The sequence below is a fragment of the Trichomonas vaginalis genome, chromosome III, assembly GCF_026262505.1.
Source record: "Trichomonas vaginalis G3 chromosome III, whole genome shotgun sequence".
Lineage (NCBI taxonomy): Eukaryota > Parabasalia > Trichomonadida > Trichomonadidae > Trichomonas > Trichomonas vaginalis.
Window position 1 is genome coordinate 3906544 of NC_067205.1, and position 20480 is coordinate 3927023.

The 20480-nt window shown below is 34.3% G+C and overlaps 5 protein-coding genes and 1 pseudogene across 6 annotated transcripts, besides 4 other annotated features; 2 read left to right on the forward strand and 4 right to left on the reverse strand.

Annotated features, from left to right (window-relative positions):
- Positions 1-13605: part of a mobile genetic element that runs on past the window's edge.
- Positions 1111-1485, forward strand: TVAGG3_0637240 (uncharacterized protein; the record flags this gene model as incomplete). Its single annotated transcript, XM_051241088.1, has 1 exon — positions 1111-1485. One exon carries the CDS (start codon positions 1111-1113, stop codon positions 1483-1485), a length of 375 nt encoding a protein of 124 aa, XP_051087675.1.
- TVAGG3_0637250 (organellar and viral DNA polymerase type B) lies at positions 1912-2637 on the reverse strand (the record flags this gene model as incomplete). The annotated part of the gene is made up of 1 exon (XM_051241089.1): positions 1912-2637. The coding sequence occupies one exon, from the start codon at positions 2635-2637 to the stop codon at positions 1912-1914; it is 726 nt and encodes a 241-aa protein (XP_051087676.1).
- On the reverse strand, positions 3183-3767 carry TVAGG3_0637260 (His-Me finger endonucleases family; the record flags this gene model as incomplete). Its single annotated transcript, XM_051241090.1, has 1 exon — positions 3183-3767. The coding sequence occupies one exon, from the start codon at positions 3765-3767 to the stop codon at positions 3183-3185; it is 585 nt and encodes a 194-aa protein (XP_051087677.1).
- On the reverse strand, positions 4001-4552 carry TVAGG3_0637270 (integrase core domain containing protein family; the record flags this gene model as incomplete). The annotated part of the gene is made up of 1 exon (XM_051241091.1): positions 4001-4552. One exon carries the CDS (start codon positions 4550-4552, stop codon positions 4001-4003), a length of 552 nt encoding a protein of 183 aa, XP_051087678.1.
- TVAGG3_0637280 lies at positions 5648-6849 on the reverse strand (annotated as a pseudogene). The gene has a single exon. A coding segment is annotated over exon 1 (1202 nt).
- On the forward strand, positions 12233-12745 carry TVAGG3_0637290 (protein of unknown function, DUF4107 family; the record flags this gene model as incomplete). Its single annotated transcript, XM_001281018.2, has 1 exon — positions 12233-12745. One exon carries the CDS (start codon positions 12233-12235, stop codon positions 12743-12745), a length of 513 nt encoding a protein of 170 aa, XP_001281019.2.
- Positions 13603-13924: a mobile genetic element.
- Positions 13925-13931: 7 nt separating this feature from the next.
- Positions 13932-14142: a mobile genetic element.
- Positions 14143-14364: 222 nt separating this feature from the next.
- Positions 14365-20480: part of a mobile genetic element that runs on past the window's edge.

A 20480-nucleotide genomic window follows, 5' to 3' on the forward strand; every position in this document is an offset into this window, starting at 1 on the left:
AATGCTTTGTATGTCTTCATAAATTTTGCATAATCTTTTACATGCTGTTCGTTCTCCTCTTCTGTCATGAGTTCCGAATATTCTAAATTCATGTTCTTTCATATGAGATAAAATTTTATAAAAAAAATAAAATTAGCTTAGATTTTCATTCTTCCTCTTTGAAGTTATCGAAATACTCTGTTATTTTTTCCTTTAACAATGGTAAGTCTTCTTTGAATGTAAGTATTGTGCAACCTTTGATGTCATAGTGTGTTTGAGGAAGAGTATTTTTGACAATTTCCTTTATTTGCTCATTCGGTGTCATTGAAATCGGTAAGTTTTCACGATAGAACCAGTTTCTGTCAGATTTGTAAATCTTAGCAAGGTCATAAAAGCTTTTGTTGTTTCTTCTGACTAAATGCAACATAACCATATCTCTGTCTTCTTCATTTTCCATCTCTTCAGCGTAAATCATATACTTATAACTCTTTTCCTTTCCTTTTGGTACTGAACGTGGTATTCTTTTCTGTATGCTTTTGTCTTTGGATTCAATGACTTCATCTTTTGCTTGAAGTTTCTTTTCCATCTGTTCGCGTTCTTGTCTGTGAATTTCGTCAAGAAGTTTACAAACATACCAAGCATAACGAGGTGAAGCCCACATTGCTACAACATTTACGAGAAGTCTATGAACATAATATCCTCTCAAACCGTTTGGCAATTTTTCACGATTTTCATAGAGTTTTGGCGACTGGGGTTTTTTACCTACTCGCTGTTCTTCACTGTTTTCAGAAAAAAGTATGTCTCGCTGTGCTTCATTTAATAGTTCAATAGTTTTGGTTCCTAAACCAGTCTTTAGGAAGTTTAGTATCTGGAGCATAACATGCTGTCAAAATACTTTGCATTTGGTACATGTCATCTTTGACTGAACGAATGAGACGTAACTGTTTGTTATATTGTATGTACTCGTATTCTTCATTTATTGCTTCATGGACTATAACTGTTGTTGTGTTCTCTGATGTTGTCATTACTGTCTTTACATACAAAATAAAAAATAAATAAAAATAAAATTAGCGTTATTTTTTCTGAGATAAACACTATTTCTTCACAACATTAAATTTTATCCTGTATGAAATGACTTTAAAAAGATTATTGACTGACTTCGAATACTATCTCATTGACGCACTGACAGACCCTCAAAACTGTGTTGAAAGTTCTTTAAGCTTTAAGATTGAAGGTACGACGCATTTTGTCTTCACTTACGTATTGAAAGAATATGACCGTTATCATAACGAAGTGAATCAAACACTAATAAAATTTGTAGATAAAAAATTGGTTAACAATGAATATTTTAAACGTGAAGACCCAAACACTGCTGGAGATGATGAAGAATACAGACAAGCTATTGAAAAAAATAACGCAAGATTAGATGCAATAGAAAAGAAGTTTAATGAATGTCTTACAAACACGTATGAATATCTTATGCGGTGGGAAGCTAGATGGAAATAAATTTACGTCAAATATGCAATTTATAAAATCTTATGTCGACAGGCTACGTAGCACAGTGGTCTAAGGTGGTGTTATGGAGGGGTCAGAGTCTGTGGTTCGAACCGCGACAGCGCCGTATTTTCTTATTTTCTTTTTTGTTTGCTTGTTTGTCGTGAATAAAAAGTGTCATAAAAGTGCTCTATCTTCCACGGGAATAAATAAAAAATTTACTTTATTTCTTCTTTATTTCTTCTTTATTTCTTTGTTCCCGTGGAAGAAGGGTTTTGCTGTTTTTTCTCAGCCGAAATCAATGATTTTTTCATTTTTGGAATCCTTAGCGAATGAGGAATCTTTTCTCTCGTGGAAGCTTTGAACAAAAATATAATTTAGGTGAAGAGGTGAGATATCACCTGTTTTTTCACCTAATTTTTCACCCTAGTTATTTTATCAGCGTTTTACATGAATTGTACGATGTATATTTGAAATCCTAAACAATTTCGTAGCTTCTATTTCTTCTGTCAGTATGTCAAAAGTTTTAACAATACCGAAGGTTTCTTTATACTTCTTCTTGACGTCAGATAGAAGGAAATCTTCTGCTGTTGGATAGTTTTTGTTCAGAAATTCTAACATGTTCATTTTATCTTCTGCTGGCTTTTCTACTTCTTTCTTTAAATCTGCATAGTCGTTTCTCATTCTTTCTATCTCTTTGACTGAGTAGTTATATTTCCTAATTGCTGCCTTACATTTTGAACATTGCGGGTTCATTTTTGCGTTATACATTGAAATAAAACCAGCTAAAACAACTAAGGCGTCAATTGCTCTCTTCATCTCAAACATAGCGGGTCTTATTTGTTCGTTCCATACTTTGCCTCTTCTATCTTTATCTCTTATTTCCCAAACACATTTTGCAACTAATGAAACAAAGTTATCGTAAGTCTTAAACTCCTCAGATTTATATATGTCAGAAATGTTTTTATATACCATGTCGCAATCTTTGTCCATAACCTTATGGTTGCAATGAAAACCAAGGAATTCATAATTTACTTTACGTATGAACTTCTTTATTTCTACTGAGTCAGTTGGTTTCACTTCAATTTCGTCGAATTCAGGAATAGTGAGTTTTTGTTGTTGGATTTCAGGCAATTTGGGTAAATGGTCAATAATGTCCTGCATTTCATAAAGATATTCTTCATTTTCTTCATCTTTCGCACTACAGTCTAAATTACTTGTTAAAAGTTCTTGCTTTATCTTCTGGATTTTTGTTTCGAAAGTATATGAAGAAGGAATGAAGTTTTTCATCTCTACTAACATTGACGTAGGATTCATGACTAACGAGTTTGGTGCTGTTGTTGTGGACAGAGTCCCGCCGTTCGCGGCTTGAATTGTTGTTGTGCCGATTGTTGAAATCATATCTTTTATACAAAATAAAAAAATAAAAAAAATAAAACTAACTTTATTTTTTCTGTCTTAAGGAAATTCATGACAAATTCATGAGGTGAAAAAACAGGTGAAAAAACAGGTGACATCTCACCTCTTCACCTAAACATTATTTTTACTGAATTTAGCAACAAAATGAACGAGGTCAGGATGTATGTTGCTGAATTCATTCATAACACCCTTTGTAAGCTCATAAAATGTTTGTTTTGAGGTCGAGCCACTTTTGGCTCCACCGTATTCTTTCAACCTGAAGCATTTAATATATGTAAAAATATATTGTTTTAAAATGGTATGCCATATAGCTTCTTGAATTTGTTAAGAAGTATTCGAACGTATTTTCCATCTGTATCTCTAGTGTTTACATAAGCATAGCCCGCCTTAGTAAAATATACTTGTAATTTCCTATAGTTTACGCCGGTATAAAAGTAGAAAGAGTCTTGTTCTTCGCTATAGTAGTAAAACTCAAACGTATGCTTGCCATAGTCTGTAATTTCAATTGTTTCATCTTCTAGTTCGTCGACAAATTCGAATATAATATCTCCAAATTTGCCTTTGTTCTTATTGTTTTCAGAATAAGTGACCCAACGTAAGTTTTCAAGTCTATTGTCGTTTCTTATATGGTTTATATGGTCTACAAAAGGTAAATTGTTAGGATTCAGTATAAAATGAGTTGCAATGACAACATGTTTAAGATAGTGTTTTCCACCCATCTTCATATCAGCATATCCGTCATTTCGCTCCCATTCGCTTAAAACTCTTTTTGTCTTTTTGTTTCTGACTTCAAATGACTCACAACAGTGAATTTCATATTTCTCATCTAACAAACAAGTTTCCCAACGGTCTTCTCCAACAAACTCAGCGTACATTTCAAATAAAATAAAAAAAATATATTGTTTTAAAAATAAATTGTTTTCATGAGTTTTCTACGATGAAATCATGACAAATTCATGAGGTGAGAAAACAGGTGAAAAAACGGGTGACATCTCACCTCTTCACCTAAATTATATTTTTGGTGTAAATTTATGACAAAAATAAATGGTACCATTAATAATTCCATGACTGTTCTCGTTCATGTCTGATTTACATCTAATGAAAAAGTTTAGAAGAATTTTCTTATTCTTTCTGGCTTATTTTTATCTTTCCAGTACTCCCGCTCTAATGGTCCCAGATGAGTTGGTTTAGATTCTCTCAAGTTCTTAGATGGTATAACATCTTCAACGCCTCCTTCATATTTTACTTTATAAGTGTCATCGTTTATGTTGTAGCCAAGTATTTCAATAACCACTCCTCGCTTTGCTTCGTCAATGGTTTCAGCAAGTTTGCCATTACTACTTTCGACTAATTTATGTCGAGGATAAAACGCAATAGAGTCGTCGGCAGCTTTTATAAGATATCCATTACCTTGCGTAGAGTCTACAATATAATAATTTCGACTTAACCTTAAACGTTTCTTTGTCAACGGTTTGTCGTCAAGAACTACACGAACTTTTGTACCAGGAATGAGGGTAAATTGTGTTGAATTTCTGATATTTTGTGTTTGGCTTCGTTTCTTTTGTATATACTTTTCTTCTTGTTGTTGTGTCATTGAATTTGGTGTATGTCCTGTTGTAGAATGTGTTGAGGAATTATATACTTCGAGAAAATGTTTCATTGTTTCTTCGGTAAAGTCTCGCTCTTGGTTTAAATCTCTGAGAGTCCTTATGAAGCGGTTTATGATGCCGAGTATGTTATGGTTATGGTCTTCAGTAGTGTAGTGAGTTATGTTATGCTTAATGAGAAATTCTGTGATTTCATTGCTGAGGTATGCACTGTCTTGGTCTGATGTTAAAGTACTTGGGTATGTTCTGCTACAAACTTTTGTAAAACTCTTAACACTTCACGAGTTCCTTTATTTTTCATTGGATATGCATATGCTTTACGAGTGTTAACATTTATGAAGATGAGGAATGGTTTATGTCCTCCTTTTCTGCTTTGAATGAGAGTGTCAAATTGGTATGCGTCAGGAGTGTTGGAGTAAATTGGTAAAAAGTAGTCGTAAGGGTTTATTTTTGTTTGATGTACAACATTTTTGTCAAAGAACCTTTTTACTTCAGCTCTGTTAGTAAATCCCCAACTCTTTGCAGCTTCATTGAACTTCTTAAATGACCTCCATGGATGTTGTTCGAATACTTCTTTCAAGCTCATTTATGTAAAGTTAAAGATTTTAACCAACTCGTATCCAAGCGTGCATTGTTATATAAGGAGGCATATAATCTTTTCCATTACCTGCTGGGTCTGTAATACCAGCTACAACATGTGTATGATTTCCTGCAGTTCCACAGAAAATACCTGTGCTAACATCTTTGGGTCATCTGAGATATCATATCTGTTCATTCCCTGTCTATTCGAACCCGCTGCAAGATTTATATAACCTCTTTTTGTTATTGAATGTGAATGGTTTCCTTCCACAGATGTTCTTCCACTGAACCTATGCATATGTGAAGGAAGGTTTTCAATACCTATTTTCTTTGAACCTCCCATCTTCATTGACTGCGTATTAGTGTAGAATGGAAAACTGTCAACTATTTCATACCATCTACCACCAAATAAAGTGTTTGGATTTATTGGATTCATAGACGTATAAACAGCTCCTATAGGATATATTAAATCATATATGCTCATAACTCTATAAACATATTCTAAAAACTTATGTCATTAAATACCATTTGGAATGTATCTCCCGGATGAAATGTTGCATTTGTTCCACTTTTATAATGTAATGTTAGTTCAATAGAATTATCCAAGAAAAATTCAAAAGTATCTGGTTGAAGACCTCTAACAAATTCAAATGGAGTTGCTGGTTCACCATTTATAATTTCTGTTGTAAATGTCATTGTATCTGGTTTCGAAAATTTCTTTGTTAGTTCTGCATCCACATAAGTTTTATCTGCTTTCTTATCTAACATTGTTGGTAGTTCATGCTTCAAAGTTTCTGGCATGACTTTCAATGTTCCTGCAACTCTTATCTAAACTGTTAAGAGTATCTTTTACGCTTGTACTTGGATTTCTAATGGTGCACTTGAACCAAGGTCAAAGTTCAATATTATGTCGTCTGCTCTAACAGTAGTGAAGGATTTATGTGTATGGTTCTTGTCAGCTTTACTGTCTAATGTAGCTTGAAGTTCATTTATATCGGAGATGTTTGTTTATGAGATTTCAAAACTTTGTTCGTTGCTTCGAGTTCAACTTTGTCAGCTTTACTTTTAATAGCATCTTCAAACGTTATTTTTGCCTTAACTCTCAAAGTAAATCTTGGTTCAACTAATACACCGTTAACAAAGAAAGTATGAGCATAAATTTCAGCGTTATAACCAAATGATTGTGGTGCTATACCTGTGTCATACTGTACAGTACAGTGTATGTCATAACCTTTAGCACGAATGAATTTATATCTTCTTTCATTAACATTTTTCGTATTCACTTTTTCACCCTGTGTTAAATATCCATGATAGTCCGTTATAATCTGTTCATCAGAACTTATATAATGAACATGGTTTTTGTCTGCTTTATTGTCTAAAGAAGTTTGAAGTTCATTTATATCGGAGATATTGTGTTTATGAGATTTCAAAACTTTGTTCGTTGCGTCAAGTTCATTTTGTCCGCTTTACTATTTAATGTAGCTTGAAGTTCATTTATATCGGAGATATTGTGTTTATGTTCTTTATCTGCTTTTTCGGCTAATTTCTCTTCTATCTCATTTATTTCAAGTTCATGCCTACCACCACCTCCCGAAGAAGTATTTTTCTTCAGCTCTTGAAGAACGTCCACTTCGCCATCTTTGGTGTCAATAATGAGACTTTGAGTTAAAACCTTTCCTGTCTTAATGGATGTTTGTAAAACTTCTTCTTCACCATGTTCGGGGTCATGGTCGTCATCATATCTTGTGAAATCAGAGATGTTGTCATACATTAAGCATATCTGTCTCAAAAGTTCTGCTATTTGAAACTGGAACGAAAGATATACAGAACTTTCATCATCTCCTAAAGTCAAGTCTGCTTTCTTAAGTATTTCTTGAATGTATGCAATGAGAACAGAGTACCTTGGAAAATATTCGAACAATATTTCATTAGCTGTTGGTTTTGGTGGTTCTTCTGGAGTTTGTTGTTTCAGTTCCTTCTGTTGGAGTTTCTGCATCTCTTGACTTCAATGCTCTTGCTCTCAAAGACCTAAATGTTAGAGCACCGGGTTTTACAAAGGACTTTATAAATGCTTTAATAGTTCCTGGTAAGTTATTGTTAGCATTAAGTAAGTTCCTTATGCTTCCATCATGTACGTCCATAGCACTATGTAAAAAATCTATACTTTTCTTGTAGTCAGCAATAGACTGACTGTGATTTTTTAAAGATTTGTCAATACCTTTAAGCCAATCTTCATGCATGTCTGATACTGAGCCAAGAATATCATTTGCTTCCTTTAGTGTATTTTGTGCTTGTCGTAAAGTATCCAATCCCGTACGTGCATTGTTTGCTATACGTCTTACAGTATCTATTTGACTCCTTGTTTCTTGCATCCAACCAGATAAAGTTTTAATAGTATCCGAACCATTTGAAATGAAGTTCAAAGCATTTTTAACGTCATTTAAAACTTCTTCACCAAGTACTGCCCATATCTTTCCGATTTGGTATTGAAGAACTCCATATGAAGCAGCTGTTAAACCAGTATTTATAAGGTCCCATATCCATGATTTAGCAGTTTTTCCATCCTTTCCATCCTTTCCATCCAAACCGTTTTTCGCCTTGAGGTCCTTGTATTCCTTGTATTCCTTGTATTCCTTGTGGTCCTTGAGGTCCGGTGTCACCCTTCTCTCCTTTCAGTTCATCTTTATGTTCGTTATAATATTCTAATGTCATAAGGTGTACATCATTACTGCTACCAGCAACGCCAAGAATTTGTTTCTCATTCATGACTAAATTCTTTAAGCATTTAATGTTGTCGTCAAATCGAAAGCTCTTTAACAATTCAATGAGAACATTCAGTACTTTCACTAATGAGGCATCTACTGTAGAATTTATATATTGCACCGTTCCATCATTTATGATAGGAACCTTGCTTGTTGTAATGAATGGGTCATAAGTGTTAAAAGTATCGAAATCAATGACTTTTTTAGTTTTTCCATCGTCAATGACTAAATCATTGCCTTCAATGGTTAAAGTTGAGTTTTCGTTTACTAGTTCATGTGCTCTTCTTGCTTCATTTGTTTCATACGCATATGCAGCAATAGTCATATTTTAATGAGAATAAAATGTTGTTCTATTTGCAAAGTACAGACCCAAACGAATACGGAATAGTAAAGCTACAAACAAACTTAGGTCTTCAGAATGAAGCACTTGCTTTCAGAGTTGTTGACTTCAATACTATCGCAACTTTTGTCATAACAGATGAAACAGATTTCATGGAGTTTGAAATAGATGGAAAGAAGCACGAAATAAGATTTCACAATAATGTAGAATATAAGATGGAAACATTAGCTGGAGTGTTAAATGCTCTCATAAATACTACAATAAACAAGGATAACGAAGAAAACTTAATGAATGTTAAACTTATTGCAGGAGTTTTGAAGTTCAGTTATGCAAAGGAGTTTAAGATAACACGAATGAGTCATAGAGTTCAATTGCTTCTGGGTGCATACCATATGACATTTCCTTTGAAAAGTGTTGACAAAACGATTGAGATGAAATCTGTTCCATACGTATGTTATGGTAATTGTTTGTACATTGAGTCTAAAATAGCTAATGTCACAGGCATTTCAGGAGTTAATAGTAAAGGTTCAGTAGAATATAAGTCTTTCTGTTATGCAGTCAATTCAATGTTCATTCCAAACGTTCCTGTCATAGCAACTCATTTAGGTAAATGGATTCGCATTAGTCCTCATAATTTGAAAGACATGCAATTCAGACTTGTTGACTTTCAAGGCGAGCCTGTAGAACTGAAGGCACCAGTGCGAATGACTGTTGAAGTTGACTTTTTAGAAAATATTAAATGCAACAGCTTACAAGAGAACTCAGAGCTAAAAATATAAAGTATGAATGTTATGTATTAGGTCATGAACTTTGGTTGTTGCTGTTTGATGAAACAAATGAATTAGTTATGTCAGTCAAGAGAACAGAAAAAGGCGTCAAAGGCGCCGAGCGCAAAGCGCTATATTGTGTTAGTGAAAACTGCACCAAGTCAATAAGATTAGGTTTGCATTATGAAGATGAGTTCGATACTGTTGAAGAAGTTTTGGATAGATATTACAAATTGCTTTAATTTACTAAAACATATTTCAAACAAAGTTTATATTCTGTTGAAAGTTTTGTATATTCATTCGAATATTTATACTTAAACTCAACTCCTGTAGTTCCTGGTGTTTCAATGATGCGGATGTTACCTATTTTCATGAATGGTGGCGTTTGACCACAGCATTCGATTTCAGGGTCGAGATAGTCAATGACACATTGTTTCCCTGTTATTCGTGATATAACATTTTCAAGGTCCTCCTTTGTTAGAATTATTTGGTTCTTGCTTATAAGATTTGTCAAAAGCTTCTTATCGTCTTTGAGTAAAATTGTTTGGTATAACTGAAGAAGGTAATGGTCTACGTTATCTGAAGGATTTGTTTGAACATTTGTGTAAGGGTTGTCGTTGGCTTCTCTTGAAAGAACTTGGTGCAGTGGTGGATACTCTAACTTAACATCTGATGTAGCGTTAGCGTTTGAAGCTGAGTTTAAATTCACGGATTTCAGTTCTGGTTCTTTTTCTTTCAAACACTCTGAACTATAGTTCTTTATGACAATATTGTTTGTCGTTCGTGAGTCAACATTTGATGTTGGTTCAATTGGAACATTAACGGCACCAGCTAAGATGGATTTGCTTCTCATTTCATATAGAATAAAAACCTTTTATATGTATGAAATGAACAATATACTCGACAAGGGTTTGAATGTAAAGCTAACGAATGAAAATATTGTTGAATTCACTGAGACAGGAGCTGTGTATAAAGATGTAGAACTACTGAACAAAAGAGCTAAGGGAAGAAGCAGGAACATGAACAAAGGGTGGAAGCCTATAAAAATTTATGTCAATGATGGCTCAGGAGGTTCAAACATAAAGTATGCAGAAAGTTATAGAGTTTATGCTCTCAAAGGTGAAAAGCCTTCATTTAAGAACAGCTATTCTAACGCATATCCTCAAAAGCTAACGGATGGAGAAGTGGATGATATGAATGACAGCAAAAATATTAACAGAAATGGCGACAGAGATGCATGGAATTTGTTTACCATCAGTCAATTGAAGGTTAAACTTTAAAACAATGTTGGTCGTTCCCATGGAATATTTTTGACTTTAATGGTATTAGTCATGATATGAATCTCAAGGTATGAACGAGGAGAGATGAGAGACTTATATGCTTCCCAAATTTCTTCAAAAGGTAATGTTATACCTGACTGTTTCCAAATGAGTTCAATATCATAACGTGAGAAACCTTGAAAGATAACGAAGTCAGTTATGAGACGTTTTATGTTTAAAGCTAAAAACCTCCATGTTTGCATAAGTATTGCTACAGTTAAGTGGTAATGTCTGACTTTAGTAATGATATTAGCTAATGGTGAGTCTGGTTTTGACACTAAACCTTTACCAGCGAAGTCGTCGCAAACGAGCAGAGTGTTTGAAGGATATTTTTTGAAGGGGTATTTTGAAAGTTTTGATAGAATGTAGTTTGTCAGTCGTTTCATATCGTAAACTCCTGAGTACTGACGTAAGTGGTGTTTGTCAATAATTCTTTCCATCTCCTCAGAAGTCTTTTGCATTCCTGACTGTATAAATTCAACGATGGCATAATATTTCCTCTTACGTCGAATGTAACGTTGAAGAAATTCAATGAGTTCACTGTCTGGAACTTTAACGACAGAGGCTTGAACTTTTGACATAAATGTTTTCGCTGTTGAGTCCATAGAGTCTGAAGTTGCTGATATAATGATTTGGTCATAATATGAGTCATTTCCTAAACGTTCTGTTATGAGTATATGACGAATTAAATTAAATGTCTTACCTGAACCCATCTTTCCACAATAGAAATAAACGCCATTTGAACAGAACTCATAGTCCTTACTGAAAGGAAGAATGAGAGAAGAGTTAAGTTTGTCTGTAGTTTCATTCATGTCTTCATCTACGTCATGTATTAAATGCTTCATTTTATCTCCATTAAAAATGCAAGTCAGAAATATTCAGAACATAGCACCGAGTCTAACTGACAAGAGTATAAAGATATACTATGAACACGTTATGATGAAACCTACCAAAATTCAAGAAAGTCAGTATACTTATGAATATCCAAGGCACTGGGTAGAGTATGTAGGAGGTGAGAAAGCTATTGAAATCAGACAGGTTCGAAGTATTCCAGCAGGAAGAACAATATTATTGAAGAACTTTAATGTTTTGAGGTATAATGATGAAACAAAGAAGCAAGATAGTTTTCCTGTTGCTGTGTATGTGAACCTAGACACAGGAGATGACATGAAAGTTTTTAACACAAAGCTTCAAACGGTAGTGAGAGAACAACTGACTGCGGAAGGACATCCATTACCTTCAGAAGTTAGCATAGCATATAATTTTGAAACAAACTCAATAGATTTTAAAGTCATCTCTGCAAAGAAGTCAGGTTTTACATTTAATGAAGCAGATGTATATTCGAATGAAAACTTCAAAGCTATTGCATGGTTAGATAATGACGATTGCTTTAAGAAAATATTTAAATTCAGTGACTCAAAGATGTCAATAGATGACCTTCGTGGAATGTTACCATCGACGTTTACAGTTGAAGGTTCAGCAGGATTGCTTACAAGATTGTCAATTGGTGGTATTTGGTCTCGTGAGAACATTGTTATAAAATCCAGTATAAGTGAATTTGCTGAAGAATCTATATTATGTCTTTCAAACTACATGTATTCGCCACCGAAGCATTATAGTATAACAAACTTTGTCAGTAAGTTTAACATAAGACTTGTCGAACCTTCTTCAATGAAAGATGTTGTGCTACCTAAAGATGGAAAGGATGGACTCATTATTGAGATGATTTTAATAGCATATTAAATGAGCTTGTTCTTGAAGGTCATTCATGATGAAATAACTGTTGTAGAAGATGTTAGCAATTGTTCAGACATTTTGAAGCGAATAGATGATATAAGAAAGAAGTTTATGAAGCCGCAAGCGGCGAGGACGAATCCATGAGAATGTTTATGTTTCATTGACTTTCTCCAGTAACGAGAACTTTTATGAGATAATATTGAAGAGAGATGATTTTAATATGGTGTAAATGGTAGCTTGGGCAGCTTTAGGCGCAATGGGAACAAAAGCATTAGCATTTGGAGCAAAAGCACTTGGAGCTTATGACGCAGTAAATAAAATGAGTGGAGGAAGAGTTTCGAAGACATTAGATGCAAATAAAGGAAAGATTGGAGGCTGGGTTGCAAAGAAGTTAAGATTAAATAAAATAGGACTCATAAATAAAGCATCCAATTTGGTTGCGACTGAGTCAGAAAATGCTTTAGGAAAGGACGATGAGTTTGCAAAACACGCAAAAGACTTTAATGACCAGATGAAAGGTGAAACAATGCATTTAAATAGAGTCGATGGAACTCTTCCTCCACCAGTAGTTCTTCCGTATGGTCCCTATGGAATGTATGGAAACCCTTACGAAAGACCATTTGACCCATTGACTGGTGGAAGTAACTGGTATCATTACGGACGAAGAAGAAAGACAGTCAAGTTGGAGACAGACGTGAAGAAAGCAACTAAAAAGAAACCAAGGAAGAGAGTTATAAAGTAATGAATTCAAGGGTGAAAAAACAGGTGAAAAACAGGTGATATCTCACCACTTCACCTAAATTTTTTTTGCGCTATGTTTTCATACGTGTGAGGGTGGTGATATCATTAATTTTTAAGTTTATTTTTATATAAATGACAGAACAAAAATATAACATATCTACTCAACAGGAAGAGACCCTTACTGACTATGTATTCGTTTAATGCTTGATGAAAACAATGGTACATATTATCGTATGGGTATACACAGCGTCTGTTTCCATGTTCGTCGTCGTATATGTAGAACTCAAATCCAGTCCAACCTTCTTTTGTACAATATGTAGCTTTATTTAAGTATGCATTTATGTAGATAAGGCAATTTTCTCATCGCTCCAGAAATAATTTTTGTTCTTTGTTGAAATAGTTTTCGTTCCTCTGCGACCATAAGGAATGTATGCAATGAACTTTGCGTCATAAGGGATTGTAATATATTCAGGTTTCTTTCATCGTCAATGGGTCTGTCTTTGTTAAAATGCATGTTTCTCAGTTTTACTTGAGTTTTGAATAGTTCACGGAAACGTTCTGGGAAAGAGTCATAGTAAATGTAGTCGGACATGTCTTTGTAATGAAAATAAAAAATTTAAAAAAAATAAAAATAAGGTTATTTTTTATTTAGTGAGGACGGTAGTGAAGTCGTTAGTGAGTTCGTTAGTGAAGTCGTTAGTGAAGTCGTTTATGTGTCAGATGGTTTGTAAATATTTAAGGTTAAGTTGGTGTTACGGTTGTGTTGTAAAATATACGTTACCGGTTTCGTAAAGTATCAAAACCGCTAAGTGGTGTACGGAGGCGCGCAGTGCCACAGTACACGACTTAGGGATACTAACTTACGTTGTATTGTTTGATAGAAAAAATTGTTTTCTCAAGTTCTTTTTGAAAGCAGTCAAGAATATAATTTTTGTAGCTATCAGTGATAACGGTTTTTATAGCGCTCGATCTTCTGGTTATTTTGTTGATGGCGTTTATATTTATCTAAATTGGTTTGAAGAATATCTTTCCTTATATCTTGTCATAAATAATGTTTTGGGATATGTTTAACGAAAGAAATTCTAATGAAATATCTCGGAGCATCATTAGTGAATATTGCAAGTTGCAGTTATTAATATTGAGAATTATATATTGTAAGTGCGGGCACCAAACTGTTGTTTGATAATGAGAAAGGGCGACCTAGCCACATTGTCACTTTTTAAATTTTAGCCATTGAAAAAGCGCTTATGGGAGTGGAGTTTTTTGGGACATCTGGATTTGCTGTATCAAATGAAAGTAAAATCAAAAGAAACATAATTGGCATTATATTTCAAAAACGAAATGATCTTACTTAGATACTTTAAAGTTACTTCTAGAAAAATTTGAACACAATGGTATATCTGGCAGAGCATTACATGGTGTAAAATAACCAAAAAGTTATGTCAGTCAGAGAAACAGAAAGAGCAAAGCGCGACGACGCAAAGCGCTATATTAGGAAAACTGCACCAAGTCAATAAGATCAGGTTGCATTACAGAAGATGAGTTCGATACTGTGAAGAAAGTTTTGATAGAATATACAAATTGCTTATAATTACTAAAACATATTCAAACAAAGTATTAATCCGTTGAAAGTTTTGTATATTCATTCGAATATTAACTTAAACTCACCTCCTGTATTCCCTGGTTTTCAATGATGCGGATGTACCTAATTCACAGAATGGTGGCGGTTGACACAGCATTCGATTCAGGTCGAAAGATCAATACACATTGTTTCCCTGTAATTCGTGATATAACATTTTCAAGGTCCTTGTAGAATATTTGTCTTGCATTTAAGATTCGTCAAAAGCTTCTTATCGTGTCTGAGTAAAAATGTCTTGGTAAAAGAAGAAGGTAATGTCTACGTTACTGAAGAATGTTTGACCATTGTGTAAGGGTTGTCGTTGGCTTCTCTTAGAAGATCTTGCCAGTGTGAAAAACTCTAACATCACATCTGACTGTAGCGTGAGCGTTTGAAGCTGATTAAATTCAGGATTCACTTCTGGTTCTTCTTTCAAACACTCTGGAACTATACGTATGACAATATTGTTTGTCGTTCGTGAGTCAACATATAGTTGGTTCAATTGAACATTAACGGCACCACGAAGATGGATTTGCTTCTCATTTCATATAGAATAAAAACCTTTTATAGATGTAGAATGAACAATATACTCGACAGGGTTTGAATGTAAAGCTAACGAATGAAAATATTGTTGAATCACTGAGACAGAGCTGTGTATAAAGATGTAGAACTACGAACAAAAGAGCTAAGGGAAGAACAGGAACATGAACAAAGCTGAAATATAAAAGATTTATGTCAATGAGCTCAGGAGGTTCAAACATAAAGTATGCAGAAAGTTATAGATTTATGCTCTCAAAGGTGAAAAGCCTTCATTTAAGAACAGCTATTCTAACGCATATCCTCAAAACGAAGGATGGAGAAGTGATGATAGAAGACAGCAAAAATATAACAAATGGCGACAGAGATGCATGGAATTTGTACCATCAGTCAATTTAAGGTTAAACTTAAAAAAACAATGTTGGTCGTCCCATGGAATATTTTGACTTTAAGGATTAGTCATGATATAACTCAAGGTATGAACCAGGAAATATGAGAGATTATATAGCTTCCCAAATTTCTTCAAAAGGTAATGTTATACCCTGACTGTTTCCAAATGAGTCTAATATCATAACGTGAGAACTTGAAAAATACGAAGTCAGTTATGATGAACGTTTATTGTTAAAGCTAAACTCCATGTATTGCATAAGTATTGCTACAGTATAAGTGGTAATTCTGACTTTATAAATGATATTAGCTAATGGATTCGGTATTGACACTAAACTTTACCAAGCGAGCTCGTCGCAACGAGCAGAGTGTATGAAGGATCATTTTTGAAGGTATTTGAAAGTTTTGATAGAATAGTAGTCAGTCGTTTCAGATACGTAAACTCCGAGTATGACGTAAGTGGTGTTTGTCAAAAATTCTTTCCATCCCTCAGAAACTTTTGCATTCCTGACTGTGATAAATCAACGATGATGGCATATATATCCTCTCTACGTCGAATAGTACGTTGAAGAAATTCAATGAGTTCACTGTCTGGAACTTTAACGACAGAGGCTGAACTTGACAAAAGTTTCCGCTGTGAGATCCATAGAGTCGAGTTGCTGATACATAGTGATATGCTATGGGGCATAAATATAGTACATTTCTAAACGTTCTGTTATATATTAGGACGAATTAAATAAATGTCTTACCTGAACCCATCTGTTCCACAATAGAAATAAACGCTATTGATACAGAACTCATAGTCCTACGAAAGGAAGAATGAGAGAAGAGATAAGTTGTCTGTAGTTTCATCATCTCTTCATCTACGTCATGATTAAATGCTCATTTTATCTCCATTAAAAATGCAAGTCAGAAATATTCAGAACATAGCACCGACGAGTCTAACTGAAACAGAAGTACTAAAGATAGTACTAATGAACACGTTATGCATGATAACGACCCTAGCAAAATTCAATAGATAAGTCAGATAAAGTCTTACAGTGCATACTCCAAACGGAACTGGGTAGGATGTATGATAGAGAGGTAGAAACGCTGAGTACGAGAACAAAGAGACAGGGTATTCGAAGTATTGCCCAGCAAGAACGAACAATATTATAGAAGAATTAATTGTTGAAGATAAGATGATAGAGAACTAAAGACACCGATACAGAATAGTTTTCCTGCTTGCTTGCTGATAAGTGACCTAGACAACAGGAGATAGCAAGAAAGTTGTCATAAACATAAAGCTTCAAACGATAAGGAACGAGAAATCTGACTGCGAACGGACCATCAATTCTTCAAATTAGCATACGCATAAAATATTTTAGAAACAACCTAATAGATTTAAAGTCATCTAGCAACAGAAGATCAGCGTTTTACATTTAAGAAGCAGTGTATATCTAGAAGAAACTCAAAGCTAAGCCATGGTAGATAATAGACCCGCATCTACTTAAAAAATCATTTAAAATTCAGTGACTCAAAGATTATTTCAAACTTGTTCGTTGCGTCAAGTTCATTTTTGTCCGCTTTACTATTTAATGTAGCTTGAAGTTCATTTATATCGGAGATAGGTTTATTTCTTCTGCTTTTCGGCTAATTTCTCTTCTATCTCATTTATTTCAAGTCATGCCTACCACCAACTCCCGAAGAAGTATTTTTTCAGCTCTTGAAGAACGTCCACTTCGCCATCTTTGGTTGTCAATAATGAGAACTTGAGTAAAACCTTTCCTGTCTTAATGGATGTTTGTAAAACTTCTTCTTCAACATGTTCGGGTCATGGTCGTCATCATATCTTGTGAAATCAGAGATGTTGTCATACATTAAGCATATCTGTCTCAAAAGTCTGCTATTTGGAAACTGGAACGAAAATATACAGAACTTTCATCATCTCCTAAAGTCAAGTCTGCTTCTTAGTATTTCTTGAATGTATGCAATAGAACAGAGTACCTTGGAAAATATTCGAACAATAATTCATTAGCTGTTGGTTTGGTGGTTTCTTCTGGAGTTTCTGTTGTTTCAGTTCTTCTGTTGGAGTTTCTGCATCTCTTGACTTCAATGCTCTTGCTCTCAAAGACCTAAATGTTAGAGCACCGGTTTTACAAAAGGACTTTATAAATGCATTAATAGTTCCTGGTAAGTTATTGTAGCATTAAGTAATTCCTTATGCTTCCATCATGTACGGTCCATAGCACTATGTAAAAAATCTATACTTTTCTTGTAGTCAGCAATAGACTGACTGTGATTTTTAAAGATTTGTCAATACCTTTAAGCCAATCTTCATGCATGTCTGATACTGAGCCAAGAATATCATTTGCTTCCTTTAGGTATTTTGTGCTTGTCGTAAAGTATCCAATCCCGTACGTGCATTGTTTGCTATACGTCTTACAGTATTATCTTGACTCCTTGTTTTCTTGCATCCAACCAGATAAAGTTTTAATATATCCGAACCATTTGAAATGAAGTTCAAAGCATTTAACGTCATTAAAACTTCTTCACCAAATACTGCCCATATCTTCTTCCGATTGGTATTGAAGAACTCCATATGAAGCAAGGCTGTTAAACCAGTATTTATAAGGTCCCATATCCAGATTAAGCAGTTTTTCCATTTCCATCCTTTCCATCCAAACCGTTTTCGCCTTGAGGTCCTTTTATTCCTTGTATTCCTTGTATTCTTGTGGTCCTTGAGGTCCGTGTCACCCTTCTTCCTTTCAGTTCATCTTTATGTCGTTATAATATTCTAATGTCATAAGGTGTACATCATTACTGCTACCAGCAACGCCAAGAATTTGTTTCTCATTCATGACTAAATTCTTTAAGCATTTTAATGTTGTCGTCAAATCGAAAGCTCTTTAACAATTCAATGAGAAACATTCAGTACTTTCACTAATGAGGCATCTACTGTAGAATTTATATATTGCACCGTTCCATCATTTATGATAGGAACCTTGCTTGTTGTAATGAATGGGTCATAATGTTAAAGTATCGAAATCAATGACTTTTTTAGTTTTTTCCATCGTCAATGACTAAATCATTGCCTTCAATGGTTAAAGTTGAGTTTTCGTTTACTAGTTCATGTGCTCTTCTTGCTTCATTGTTTCATACGCATATGCAGCAATAGTCATATTTTAATGAGAATAAAATGTTGTTCTATTTGCAAAGTACAGACCCAAACGAATACGGAATAGTAAAGCTACAAATAAACTTAGGTCAGAATGAAGCACTTGCTTTCAGAGTTGTTGACTTCAATACATCGCAACTTTTGTCATAACAGATGAAACAGATTTCATGGAGTTTGAAATAGATGGAAAGAAGCACGAAATAAGATTTCACAATAATGTAGAATATAAGATGGAAACATTAGCTGGAGTGTTAAATGCTCTCATAAATACTACAATAAACAAGGATAACGAAGAAAAACTTAATGAATGTTAAACTTATTGCAGGAGTTTGAAAGTTCAGTTATGCAAAGGATTTAAGATAACACGAATGAGTCATAGAGTTCAATTGCTTCTGGGTGCATACCAGTATGACATTTCCTTTGAAAAGTGTTGACAAACGATTGAGATGAAATCTGTTCCATACGTATGTTATGGTAATTGTTTGTACATTGAGTCTAAAATAGCTAATGTCACAGGCATTTCAGGAGTTAATAGTAAAGGTTCAGTAGAATATAAGTCTTTCTGTTATGCAGTCAATTCAATGTTCATTCCAAACGTTCCTGTCATAGCAACTCATTTAGGTAAATGGATTCGCATTAGTCCTCATAATTTGAAGACATGCAATTCAGACTTGTTGACTTTCAAGGCGAGCCTGTAGAACTGAAGGCACCAGTGCGAATGACTGTTGAAGTTGACTTTTTAGAAATATTAAATGCAACAGCTTACAAGAGAACTCAGAGCTAAAATATAAAGTATGAATGTTATGTATTTAGGTCATGAACTTTGGTTGTTGCTGTTTGATGAAACAAATGAATTAGTTATGTCAGTCAGGAAAAAGGCGTCAAAGGCGCCGAGCGCAAAGCGCTATATTGTGTTAGTGAAAAACTGCACCAAGTCAATAAGATTAGGTTTGCATTATGAAGATGAGTTCGATACTGTTGAAGAAGTTTTGGATAGATATTACAAATTGCTTTAATTTACTAAACATATTTCAAACAAAGTTTATATTCTGTTGAAAGTTTTGTATATTCATTCGAATATTTATACTTAAACTCAACTCCTGTAGTTCCTGGTGTTTCAATGATGCGGATGTTACCTATTTTCATGAATGGTGGCGTTTGACCACAGCATTCGATTTCAGGGTCGAGATAGTCAATGACACATTGTTTCCCTGTTATTCGTGATATAACATTTTCAAGGTCCTCCTTTGTTAGAATTATTTGGTTCTTGCTTATAAGATTTGTCAAAAGCTTCTTATCGTCTTTGAGTAAAAATTGTTTGGTATAACTGAAGAAGGTAATGGTCTACGTTATCTGAAGGATTTGTTGAACATTTGTGTAAGGGTTGTCGTTGGCTTCTCTTGAAAGAACTTGGTCCAGTGGTATACTCTAACTTAACATCTGATGTAGCGTTAGCGTTTGAAGCTGAGTTTAAATTCACGGATTTCAGTTCTGGTTCTTTTTCTTTCAAACACTCTGAACTATAGTTCTTTATGACAATATTGTTTGTCGTTCGTGAGTCAACATTTTGATGTTGGTTCAATTGGAACATTAACGGCACCAGCTAAGATGGATTTGCTTCTCATTTCATATAGATAAAAACCTTTTATATGTATGAAATGAACAATATACTCGACAAGGGTTTGAATGTAAAGCTAACGAATGAAAATTTGTTGAATTCACTGAGACAGGAGCTGTATAAAAGATGTAGAACTACTGAACAAAAGAGTAAGGGAAGAAGCAGGAACATGAACAAAGGGTGGAAGCCTATAAAAATTTATGTCAATGATGGCTCAGGAGGTTCAAACATAAAGTATGCAGAAAGTTATAGAGTTTATGCTCTCAAAGGTGAAAAGCCTTCATTAAGAACAGCTATTCTAACGCATATCCTCAAAAGCTAACGGATGGAGAAGTGGATGATATGAATGACAGCAAAAATATTAACAGAAATGGCGACAGAGATGCATGGAATTTGTTTACCATCAGTCAATTGAAGGT